The following is a 12,225-nucleotide window of genomic DNA, read 5'->3' on the forward strand; positions in this document are numbered from 1 at the left end:
TTAACATGGAGGTGGAAGGTCCATCATCAAGTCGTTCACAGAAGTCTGTCCAAGATAAATTTGATACGAATGGGCTGCTACCACAGGAGCAATTAATCACCAACTTCACCTTTTGTGGCGCTTATCGTTCACTGTCAGTTCAAATTCAATGTGCGTAGGACTGCATCGAATGGTTAATACATCGCCCGTTCGGATTCGTCCTAGAGTGCTGACGAAGGAATCATTCTTGTAGACATCCTCACGTGCGTTTCAGCGACAGCTATAATCAGCACGTTTGATTGTCGAGTCATTGCATCCTTACCAAAAGGCGGAGCCCGACAAGCATCCACATGAATTGGAAGGTATCCTACTACCAACGCCCGGCTCGCAGCGGTACATGTAGCCGTCGAATGCATCTCGTTTGGCGATTTCAACTCGATCGTTCGAGAGTTTCAGCAAAGACATGACTGACGCAAGTGCTTTCGCGGACTTGTCATTTGACAAGTGACGAAGTGTATACATTTAGCATCAAGTCAGCAACTCTCGAATAAAATCAAGACAGAATTCGGATCTACGTTCTTTGAATTTGCACTTTACTGCAGTATTTACGCCGATAAGACGGGCTCCCACCATGACACGAAGGATTGTACGTGCCAATCATGCCGCAATAGCACTTCGAGATCTCCAAGCTCATACGGAGAAGATGGAAACGAAAATGACTAATTAGGTCGAGCTGGAACATCGCATTCAAGAAAACCTTGCAATCGCCCCCAACATTGTGACGTTGGACGTGGGTGGCACAGTCATCAAGACGTCCAAAGCTACGTTGTTGCAGGTGGAAGGCAAGCTACTTCCATGCGTTGCTCGGGTCTGGCCTGTGGAAACCCGACACTAGTGGCGATGCGTATGTCTTGGACCTCAACCACCACCTATTTCGTCGAGTACTCACGTTTCTACGCACGGGGGGGATGTCGACGAGTGGATTCACAGTACAACGAACGGCGTGAGTTTGAAGCTATGCTGGAGATGTAAAACTGAACCCTCCGAAGTTTCAGTGGGACTCGAAAGCACTTGAGGCAGGCATGATATTCTCATACAACTCTCGAACGATTGAGTTGGTAGAGCGAAACGCTGAAAATTGGTCGGACGCCGTGGTCAACCGATGGAAGGACAATTTCGACTTCGTATGGATGTTTGCGAACGTGACTTATTTATCGGGTTTTCCCCCATGTCAGTGTTCAATGCCTCGTCAAACGACCGCGACGACCAGTTATTGTTGTAATGTGGACTAATATTACTATTTATGCAAAGTATGGCGCATGATGAAAAGTGGCTTCCTGGTACATCACTTGAATGTAAGACTCTGGTCGCGCAGTTTGATACCTTTCAAACACATGTGAGGCTACTTGGTCACATGCTTGCTCGGATGGTCGACGCAGCAGCAGACGCAGATGTCGACGAAGGCCAAGGTTCCTCAAGCCTGGGATTGTTGTCATATTCCGTCCCTTCTTCACCTGTACCCCGAATACTTTTAATGCAATCGTGGCATCATCCTTCAGTTCGTCCAAAAATCTCGAACCCATGAGTCTAATACTTACTTGCACATCCAGTGGCGTCGTCCGCAACGAACAAGTAACGAAAGTGGTGTGTTGGTGGCCTTGATACTTGAGTATGTAGGCATCGTGTTTTCTAATGGAGTCCCGAGATTATTATCACAGCTTAGCGTTGTGCAAAGCAATCTACTTTTGTTAGGCTTGGACATTTCATGACAGTGTGCTGACATCGAGATAGTTTGTCGTGTGAGTACCATGCTGCAGTGGTTTGCACTTGAGTCAACCTCGGACAGCCGTGGGCATACCACACTGACGGCTTGCAATGCTCTATTCAACACCCACGTTTGACTTGCACTGCGACTGCATACCACACTTGGTACGGCACACCGCTTGATACACAGGTATCACCAACGTCTGCTGTGTTGCATTGACTGATCGTATTATAGCAACTGTAATCACAGGGCTGTGGTGGTCGTCTAGTGGCACGGACAATGGCCAACCAGTCGATGAATCCGACTTTTCCTTGGAGGGACGACGTGAACTTGTTTAGCTTAGCTAATTATTTTCCATCACGGCTTGCACAGTACAAGTATGAATGAATGCACGCACCCTTATAACACTGCAGCGGTACATGTACCGGTATTGCATTAAGTCTTCAGTCAGTCAATCTATCGTACGTCGAAGTACACAATAATATGATTTTGCTGGGGTGTAACACGGATGGCACGGTAGGTTGTATGGAGCCCATCAGTTTTTGCAAGGAAGTTCGTGTACATAGTCCATGGAATCGGAGCCAAACGCAAAAGTCATAACGTAGCATATCATAGCAACGTTGGTTTTGTGGTACCAAGAAGACCATATTCTTCCGATTGGCCTGTCATCTGCACTGTCGCCAACCTTGGCTTAAACCGGACTATTGGGCTTCGCTATATCATCATGCAGCATGCACATCAGTATTGTTTTTTCCGCTGTTGCAAGAGATCATGATGCAATGGATTAAAGCCGCCGATGAAGCCTCATCAGTACTTCGGCATCTCCGAACCCATACGGAGGAGATGGAAGCGAAGATGGCAGAGTGGGCCGAGCTGGAACGCCGCATTCAAGAAAACCTTGCCAACGCCCCCAACATTGTGACGTTGGATGTGGGTGGCACGATATTCAAGACGTCCAAAGCCAACTTGTTGCGGGTGGAAGGGAGCTACTTCCATGCGTTGCTCGGGTCTGGCCAGTGGAAACCTGATTCCCCTGACGACGCGTACTTCTTGGACCTCGACCCGCATCTCTTTTGTCGTGTGCTCATCTTTCTGCGAACGGGAAAGTTATCGGCAAGTGACTTCACGGACTTTGAAAGGGGTCAGTTTGACTCGATGTTGGAGTATCTCAAACTGAACGAGGTTGGGGCTCCACAGTTTCAGTGGGACTCAAAAGCACTTGTGCCAGGCTTGACGCTGTCCAATGATTTTCGAACCATCGAGCGGCTATCGTCCCACGATGGAAACTCGACGGCGGCAGTGGTCAAGCGGCCACTGGTGGAAGGACGACAGTGTCGAATCCGTGTGGATGCTTGCCACGGCGATAATTTCTGTATCGGGCTTGCCACCATATCTGGATGCAATGTATCACCATTCAGTCGCTCCAATCTTACCTATCGCTGCAACGGCAACGGGTACATTTACAAGAAACAAACTAGCACCAGAGCTCTACGACAAATCGAAGACGGCGATGTGTTGACCATTCGACGGGGTCCAATGCATGTTGAGTTTGAACTTAACGATGGACCGCCACAATACAAGGTGGAGTTGATGGACCCGTTCGAAGAATTGTTTGCTGTGGTACTCCTGTATCGTAAAGGAACGAAAATGACTATCCTCGACTAAACTTTAGTTCTGCTTGAAATCGACCCCAGTTGTATCACATATTTCATGGCAGTTGAACGAATGATGAAGGGGAGTTGTAGACTATGTATAACGTTAGCGTAATGCTTACCTGTATAACCCCAACTTGAATTGGTCACATTTCCATTTGCACGACTTGCCAACTGGTGCTTGATCACGTTTCGTTACAGAATGGAATTATAGGGAGGTGATTTATGCAACTCGGAGTAACCTGTCACATCATGTCTACAACCATCGAATAAACTTCGTCACAGGACGTCAGAAGGATTATTGCTGCCTATCTAGCCGGAGCAGGATTTCGGCACTTGTAAACGCATACTGACAGTATGCGTGTGAGACGGTGGACCTGGGCGACACAATCATCAAGCCGTCCAAAGAAAAGCCACTTTATATCAGGTGGAAAGCAGCTATGTCCTTGAATTTCTGTGATCTAAATCTATGTAAACCAGATTCTCCCGGCGATGTGTACTTCTTGGACCTCGACCCACATCTCGTTCGTCGGATGCTCATGTTTGTGAGTACGGGGGAGATGTCGACGCAGGGATTCACGGATGGTGGACGGGTGAGTTTGACGCCATGCTGAGAGTACAGTACCTGAGATTGAACAGTCCATATCAATAGTCAAGTGTGGGCTCATTAATACATGGCTATTCGCATAGGGATGGATATTTCATGATAGTGAGCTTGGACATCGATACATATTTGTGTCAGTGCATGCGGTTAGGCAAGGTTGAAGTTGCCGAAATGGGACTCCCAATGCTACCAGGTCTAAAAATACATGCAGAGGTTGACAGCTTATCCAGTTGAAAAATGGCTCGTCGACGCGCGTCTGCCGACTCGTGTGAGTTGGAGAGCCCCGTGTTCATGGCTGTGGGGACCCCCGAGTCCTGTGACGAGGCCCCACACACGCCAAACCACCGCCACAGCGACATGTCGCCCACGCTTCAAGCCATCCAGAGAAGACGACACCTCGAGAGTGTCGCCCAAGCTGACATGGACGACATCATTCTCAGTGGCATCGACGCCAACAACGACTCGACTATTTCAGGTGCACAACGTACAGTACAGTAGTCCTTGATTTATCATGTGACCACGTACGTAGACGCTGTCTACCGCGCCCAGTTGGCCCAATGCAAGGACGACAACTTGCGCCAGCTGATTCGACGCGTGGAAATGAACTACTTTACGCTCAAGTTTGCCCCCAAATACGAACACGCGTTCGTGTACGTGCTCCATCGTCGCGCGATTCGTCGGATTCGATATACACTTCTACTGGGGTTTATCAGCGTGCTGGCAAAGTCACTCTACGGAGCTCATGTTACGGACGGTCAAGCCTTGACATACCCTGAATCGGTACGTCCCCCTTAAGGCGAAAGTGAACTTTCCAAGTCATGACATGATCAAATAGGTGGCGTTGGGATTGGGGATGGGCATTGCTCTACCGACGATCATTGCTGCGTTGGTGTGTACCTTTGTGGAAGCTTGGACGCCGTGGTGCGAGTACTATTCGTCCATGGCGTTCTTAATCGTGTGTTTGGAATTGACGGCGGAAAAGCTCATTTTGCACAAGCCAGGCCCGATTCTCCCTCTGTTTATTTGCTTTGTGCCAGTGTTTGGCATCACGCGGCTGCGATTCCACGTCTGCTGGCGAATGGTGGCATTTACCATCGCGCTCCACTTGGCGGCGCTCCTCGTGGCAGGCCAGGAGAACATTCCCGATATTTTCTTTCAGGGGTTCTCCTACTTGGGGGGGATTGTGGGGGGGGCAGTGGCCCATTATCGTGTGGTAGTTCTTTCTACTTTAATCCACACGAATGGCAAAGTCATAAATTGTCTAGGAGGTCCTTCGACGGCGAAACTTCGTTCTCTATTTGCCTTTTTGCGCCGAATCGTTTGACAAGTTTCAAGTGCAATGTGAAATGAAAGACCCAAAAACCAGCAAGCATGAACTCCTCGAGCGGTGATTGATTTAGCGTTGCAATCGAATGAAAATGAACTCACGGCGCAACGTAGAGTGTCGCTGCGCTTCAAGAATCGGCACATCGAAGCATCGTTCAATCGTTACTGGTACCTCATTGACGGGTCGCCATTCCAAAATGTCCACAAGTGCACTTTACATCAAAATGCCGCTCGGACCATCCGGTATGCCGTGCAAAGCTCATTTTTGCATCAGCTTCTGTTGGCGATACAAGACTGGCGGTACACCTTTTTGTCTATCATTTCGTCAATATGAACACTCGTTACTGTAGGTACATTTACATTGCCGAGCAAGGCCCCCACAAAACTTATTGGATTGCTTTGGGGCTACGCTTGAGTGTCGTGTCGGCCTATTTCGGGGCTCAGGGGCTCATGTGGCGGTATGGCCATCGGTATTCCAACTACTGGGAACGCCATGGCTCCAAGAAACTGCAGAACCACGAGCAAGAGTCCATGTCCCCCCCACTGCTGGAAGCGCAAGCAACGTTGCCTAGCAACTACGTGTGGAAGATGCAATTGTGGTCGGCGTCGATTGTATTTTTACATGCGCTGTCCATGGGCCTGATTCTAGTTCTATTCGACGTGTCGGGCATCAACAGTGGCGTCGCCGCGCCTTGTTACTACCTCGCCCTGCTCAACGCCATCATTTTTCCCCACCGATCGGGTTTTCGTGTCCGGTACAGTACAAAGTCACGTCTATACGGCGTTTCAACGTATCACGTAGGTTTGTGTTTGCCACCGTGTCGACAACAGTGCTGTCGGTGGTGTTTGCAGTCATTTGCAGCGCTCTTGTGCCGGTCCACTTTGTCGAATACACCACCTACGTAGGCGTGACTCTCTCCCTCGGCATGTTCATCAGCTACGAAGAAGAGTCGGTCCGGCGGTCGTTTTTCGTTCGACGGGCGATCCGGTCCCATGAATTTGCAGCGTGGCATGCTGCCATATCGGTACTTCGGCCGCACATTCGGCGAAAGATGGCCGCCAGGCGAGCAGCAGTCGCCCTTCTCCGACGGGTGGCGGTACTGCCGTCGTCGTCGAGTGCAGTTGTCGATAGGGCCAAGGCAATTTCTGCGACGAAGATCCCCACTTCCAACCTCTTGGCGACTGCCAGCAAATACGGCATGTATTTTGACGCCGTGCAAGCGCTAGTGGCTGTGTGCATTCTCACGGCGTACTTGACTTAAACTGCAAAGGCACTCTTTGAAAGTGCAAGGTTCCATTGGTCGTTCGTTGCACAGTGAAGAACACACAATTGAGATTTATAGCAGTCAGTACAAGCTCAGCCTTGATTCTTCACTCCATATTATTGCAACTACTACAATTTGACTTTGATGTGAAACCATTCGAGGCCCACTGCGAGGACGCTCACGGCAAACAGGTACAACAGCATGATGCCGAATCCCACGACCGGCGGCGCGTACAGCGTTTGCATGGACAGGTTGACGGCGCCCGTGATCAAATTGGCAATCAAAAACACAAACAACTGGTTGCGCGAAATGCCTGTGAAAATCAACGGCACCCGCGGCGACATGCTACCACATGACGGTGTGATTCTGGGGAATTCTGGACCCATTCCAGATACGAATATGGCGTACCAGAGATGGAGGTACGCAGAGTGCGTGGTGAGCACGAGGACGCCTTGCCACACGATCCATCCAACGTAGGGTACGTTGATCTACTTTTGTTGCATGAGTCCTTTGAATTGAGATGGCAAAGGCAACGTACTAGACGGCGAGACGGTTGGGTCAGGTGCTTGGTCGCTAAGCTCGTCACCCCCCACGCAGTCATTCCAATCATAAACAGCGTCGCAACGACCCAGCGGTCTCCACGGACTAAGTGCCGGGAGGTCGTCGAGTTGGAGGTGGAAAAAATCACTTGGCCGATGGCCACCGACAGCAAATACAACGGCAAGTACCCTTGGCATTATTATCGTTAGCCGAAAACGAGTAGTTGAGGATATGAATGGACTACCACACAAACTGAAAATGCCTTCGCGATTTTGACTAAACAAATCGACGCGTGGGGCGTGAAAGATAAAGTCTGCGATGCCGTACGATGTCAAGCCAACTTGGTACCCTAAAAGTGCACATATGTACAGTGTCATTCATCAATTACTACTACATTATAGTGAACTAGTAATAGTGTTAACGGACAAACCTGCAAGAAGAAGCAGGGCTACGGGGACTGACGTCGCGATCGAGCCAAACAACGCCAGCAAGGAAAACGTTAAGTACAAACTCGCCAGCGTAAAGTAAAAGTTCCAGTGCACGCCGTACTCTGTCACATGTTCCTACGATTACATTAGATTACACAATTAAGTGTGTTCTTTGATGTAGTTCGTAGTCGAAACGGCAATGGTCAGTCATACTGTACTTGGTAGTTGACTTTCTTGACCGATACATATCGAATCACTCCCAGCACGAGCACCGGCAGCATGGGTCGTAGGAACAGCCAAATCGCTCGAAGGGAAAATCTACCTCATGATTCAATATAGTTGCTCCGAAACGAAAGATGCAACGTACGAAGACGACGCCCGCTTGGCCACCGCGCCTCGGGCATACGCCGACGTCAGTGCCGACGACATGATGAACAGACCAACGCCGCTGTCCATCTACACATGAAGCAGCAACGTCAAAACAACGATACAAGTAATAATATCAACTTGATGACATACCAAGCTCACGCCAAAGGTCTCGGTTTTGGCAAATCGGCGGGGAAAGATGGTGAAGTCCACGGCCAAGATCGCCACACAGCTACAGAATGACCAGGTTTCAATCCATCATGAGTGGGAACTTATGAGCGTCATACGTGCAAATCATCATTTGCGCTCGAAAGCACGTCACTGCTGGCTTTTCGGTCGACATAAGGAACGTCAGTTTGTCCTTGCGCGCCAGCTTCTTGTCCGACTCGCTGGCATGGCGCCACGAAAGGGTGCCAAGGGCAATCGCTCCGACGGCAAACACAACTACCATGATGTTCGTCATGAAGCAAGGTCGAATTGCATGTAAATACGTGTGGACGTACGGGTGATGGGGAGCGTGAACTCGGTGAACGTGAACGAGATCAAAATCGGCAGCACAAGCAGCACAAACTCGATCACGAGCAACGATAGCGTGCGCTATGGACATCATCATGACATGTGATCGGGCAATAGTCGACGAATTTACCTGAAGCTTGCTCTTTCCCAGCAGCCCCAGTTTTTCGACGACGACCATGAGCTCGCTGTAAAACCACAGACTCGTCTACACCAGGCCTCATGAGATCCCGTGTTTGGTGTTGATAAGCTCACATACTGACAGGACAGACAGCACCAAGGCAACTTCGCCCACACTGGTTCCATTGTGCCCAGACACAAAGAGCTCCTTTGCCTTCTTGTACGCCTCTTCGTCCACTGACATGTTGCTTGTGGCGTTCAAGCCTCAGGTAGAATGTTGATGGCAACACAACGTCATTTGTCCGTATAACTGAATCTGCGATATCCGGATGTCAATCGCCAACACAACGTTTCGTCGAGGATGGGACGAAGAAGGTTAGGCGGGGGTGAAACCTTCTGCGTCGCATTCCATAGCCTATCGCCACGATGCAACGCCTGTGGGGTCTCACACTATGGCTGATGGCATCTGACGCCGTCGTCGACAACGCCATTTACATGCCATGGCGAATCTCTACGACGGCTACCCCATCGACATCACCGCCACCGCCGTCAAATAGTTACGACGTGCCGCCACATACATTCCCCCGATGCGAGTCTGCGCGCCCCGAGGATATCACATGTCACTATCGCATCCGGGTGGTGCTTGCCACAACGCTGGATGCGACCGAAGTGTCAATGGCGGACGCCTGGCTGGCCCGCTTACAGTCGAGGACAGAGGGCGAGGTGTATAAAGTTGGTAGCCAGCATTGCGCCATATCGTGGGAAACAGACGAAGTCTACATCCCGACCATGCCGACAGACCATCCATGTCGCTATCGAATCCCGGTTTGTACGGTGTTTGAGGCCACGGAGATTTCTACGAACGCCACATCTTCGAACGTCACAGGTTCCGAGGATGCGCTTCTTCTTGGGGACCGTTTCCGTACGATCAAGTCCCCATCCCTTAGCCAACATGGCGAGCCTTGCGACGTCGATGCCATGGTGGCTTTCTTTGGTCAAGCATATGACTACCACCACCTGGTCCAGTACGCCAATGCTCGCGGCATCCCAACCGCCCAATTTTTCTTCCGCCACGCGGAGGCGCACCAGTTGTCCGAGTCAATCAACGCTTGGACAAGCGAAGACTCTCTCTTCGATGTCGACCTTCTTGGGAAATTCAACCTCCACTACGCTACCGAGTCACCGTACCAATGCGCGTCCGTCTTGGCTAATGGCATGCCCGTGCTCTACGTTGACGACGGAGGCATCCGCCGCTGCAGCTGTCAATGTCGCCACGGCTTTGAATTGACTTCCCCTGGTCCATCCTCCTTGGTGTGTGAAGAAATTCCAGCAATGGCCACCGACGAGTGCGTTTTCAACCACCGATATTACGCCTACAACATCGACACGACTTTCGACCATGACAACTGGAACCAGTGCCATATCAGCCAAGGTCATGCCATTCGACACATGCCGTATCCCACGCACAACCGCACGGACGGGAAGCTGTTGCATGTGCAAGTTACAAGCCAAAGTAACAACACTTTGGTGTTTGATCAACCAAACGTTCCGTGGCTGCCGCCAGGACAACACCGCGTCGACGTGTTGGCCCCATTGGTCCTTCGTAGCCCTGGCGTGTACCTGCTCCAGGTCGACTGGACTAACTCACCTATCGAAACCAACGACTATTCTGTGCAACCTGCCATCAAAGGCAACGGTGTGGCCTGTGACGCATGCTTGGCCATCACCGATCGATTTCGACCTGTGAGCAATGTCATGTGTCTAGCAGATGCAGCAGCCCTCCACGAGCTCCCCCCGACATTAAGTAGTAACGTGGCCATACCCACTGCCGAGTATTCTGTGCGCAATCTCCTCAAGACCGACGCCTTCGTCACAGGTCATTACGCATATGGAACGGACGTTCGAAACGACGTGTGCGGAAGCAGCGAAGGCGGTCGCTGCGACGTCCTCAAGCACACCCGCCGGGATTTCTTTGATTTGACTCCCATCGACCAACCGTTTGCAGATGGTCGCACCTGTCTGACAGACCCCGTGAATGAAAGTACGTTGCGCCGACTGCAAGCATCGCCGTTTGGCTCGGACTTGGAGCGGATCCAGTTGGATATTCCGGTGCCCCCTGGCCAATGCACTCGTTGCTGTACGTGGGAAACCACACTCAAGGAATGGTGGGTCAACTACCAGTGTCCCCCGCATTCCCCTTCAGCAGAACCACAATGCAGTGGCAGTGGTGACTCTTGCGTGTCGTCCCAATGCTTGGTGGGGTTTGGCCCCACGTTTTTTCAAGCTCGTGCTGCCATCCACCCGACCGTTCAAGCTGAGACCGAGGCGATGATGTCGACCGTGTTCCCAGATGTCGAGTACGGTCCATCGTCAGAGGTGCATGTCCTGCTCGAGTGCACTGCATTTGGCCAACGAAACCCCAGTCAAAAATGCTCGCACGGCGTGCCACTGAGCGCGCTCTTGACGTGGACGAGTGGCCTCAATGACGTGTCTGTGGTTCGAACCAAGTCAGACCAGTCGTTTGTATCTTGGCGCTATCGCCTCATCACCCTCCACAACTCTAGCACTTCAGTTGCGATGACGTCAACCGGCGATTCCAACTCCCCTCCCAGTAACAACGAAGGCAATGTGTTGCCATGGGCTAGTGTCGATACGGATTCATTCGTGCGTTTTGACGCAGCCCGATCGGTGGTGGAGATGGAGGCGTGGTCTCAGTGCGGTCGAGTGGCGGCGTTTCAGTTTCATGTGATGCTGCATCTCACGCAGGCCACGTCCACAGCGGACGCGTTCGATCAAATGTGGTACCAAACATCGACGAGGGGCGTTTCGTCGCAGGGCCTTGTTCTCCCAGAGGTGCTGAGTCCGTTTCCAGAGAGCGCGTTTGCCGAGCTCACGTTTGACTTTGCCCCTGTTATGGGCGTGGAGACTACCAGTTCTTCATGGACGCATCAAAAACAACCGTTTCCGCATGTCCCGATGTGGGTCTCCATGGGCGTGCAGTGCACTGTGCAGTTGGGGGCGCGATCCCCCGCGCTGGTCGTAACCTCCTCCAAAGTGAATGTGTCGATTGTCCAGCGAATGGCCATCGCCCTGCCTCGCTACGGCGACTCGTTCGTACAAGTAGAGTGCAATTTCACGTACAAGCACGTGTACTTTTCGAATCGGACACTGGACGTGACGATGCTGCGGAAGCGGTTTTCTATCCTGCCGCAAGTGGACACGGTGACGTTTGATCAACCTGAATGTGATTTACACCGCGTGTGTCGAGGCCTGTTAGTGCAATTGAGTGAAAGTGGCAACTCCACGGAAGTGGTCGACACCCACTTCACGACATGTCGAGCCTCCACCGTGTGTGCTCCGCTCTTCTCGTTGCCTGGAGTATCCCAAGATATTTCACAATGTGTGCTGGAATGGGATAACGTTACACTGCTTCAACGATGGGAGCAGACGCTACTGTGGTTTGCCATGCCTTTGGGCTTGTTGGGGCTCAGTGGGGTATTGAGTGTCGTTGTGGTAGTGGCGGCAGCATGGCGGAAAGCCCGCCGCGCAGTTGGCGCACCTGGCTTCGACGATGACATGTATTATTATTATGCACTGGACATTTGAGAGGCGTTACTCGTATAATTTAATGAACCCATTGTGTCAACAGTGAATTTGCAGTGTTTTT

The 12,225-nt window shown here is 51.2% G+C and overlaps 4 protein-coding genes across 4 annotated transcripts; 3 read left to right on the plus strand and 1 right to left on the minus strand.

The window, feature by feature from the left end:
• Positions 1–2,599: 2,599 nt before the first annotated feature.
• H257_00479 (hypothetical protein) lies at positions 2,600–3,409 on the plus strand (the record flags this gene model as incomplete). The annotated part of the gene is made up of 1 exon (XM_009823200.1): positions 2,600–3,409. The coding sequence occupies one exon, from the start codon at positions 2,600–2,602 to the stop codon at positions 3,407–3,409; it is 810 nt and encodes a 269-aa protein (XP_009821502.1).
• An 828-nt stretch (positions 3,410–4,237) lies between these two features.
• On the plus strand, positions 4,238–6,937 carry H257_00480 (hypothetical protein; the record flags this gene model as incomplete). Its single annotated transcript, XM_009823201.1, has 7 exons — positions 4,238–4,475; positions 4,530–4,780; positions 4,836–5,213; positions 5,266–5,387; positions 5,441–5,626; positions 5,677–6,081; positions 6,129–6,937. 7 exons carry the CDS (start codon positions 4,238–4,240, stop codon positions 6,586–6,588), a joined length of 2,040 nt encoding a protein of 679 aa, XP_009821503.1. The 3' UTR covers positions 6,589–6,937.
• H257_00481 (hypothetical protein) lies at positions 6,667–8,826 on the minus strand. Its single transcript, XM_009823202.1, has 11 exons — positions 8,698–8,826; positions 8,572–8,646; positions 8,429–8,522; positions 8,213–8,369; positions 8,079–8,157; positions 7,927–8,015; positions 7,778–7,877; positions 7,562–7,694; positions 7,130–7,480; positions 7,000–7,079; positions 6,667–6,936 (listed from the first exon to the last, which is right to left on the minus strand). Exons 1-11 carry the CDS (start codon positions 8,800–8,802, stop codon positions 6,673–6,675), a joined length of 1,527 nt encoding a protein of 508 aa, XP_009821504.1. The 5' UTR covers positions 8,803–8,826; the 3' UTR covers positions 6,667–6,672.
• Positions 8,827–8,923: 97 nt separating this feature from the next.
• H257_00482 (hypothetical protein) lies at positions 8,924–12,210 on the plus strand. The gene has a single exon (XM_009823203.1). The coding sequence runs from the start codon at positions 8,985–8,987 to the stop codon at positions 12,162–12,164; it is 3,180 nt and encodes a 1,059-aa protein (XP_009821505.1). The 5' UTR covers positions 8,924–8,984; the 3' UTR covers positions 12,165–12,210.
• The last annotated feature ends 15 nt before the right edge of the window (positions 12,211–12,225 follow it).

This window comes from Aphanomyces astaci (genome assembly GCF_000520075.1).
Source record: "Aphanomyces astaci strain APO3 unplaced genomic scaffold supercont1.1, whole genome shotgun sequence".
Lineage (NCBI taxonomy): Eukaryota > Oomycota > Saprolegniomycetes > Saprolegniales > Verrucalvaceae > Aphanomyces > Aphanomyces astaci.

Coding starts and splice junctions, on each gene's coding strand:
- H257_00481 (XM_009823202.1), bottom strand. CDS start 8,802: ATGTCAGTGGACGAAGAGGCGTACAAGAAGGCAAAGGAGCTCTTTGTG. Junction 8,523..8,571: donor TGGGAAAGAGCAAGCTTCAG/GTAAATTCGTCG, acceptor TGATGTCCATAG/CGCACGCTATCGTTGCTCGT. Junction 8,370..8,428: donor GTTCACGCTCCCCATCACCC/GTACGTCCACAC, acceptor ACATCATGGTAG/TTGTGTTTGCCGTCGGAGCG.
- H257_00482 (XM_009823203.1), top strand. CDS start 8,985: ATGCAACGCCTGTGGGGTCTCACACTATGGCTGATGGCATCTGACGCC.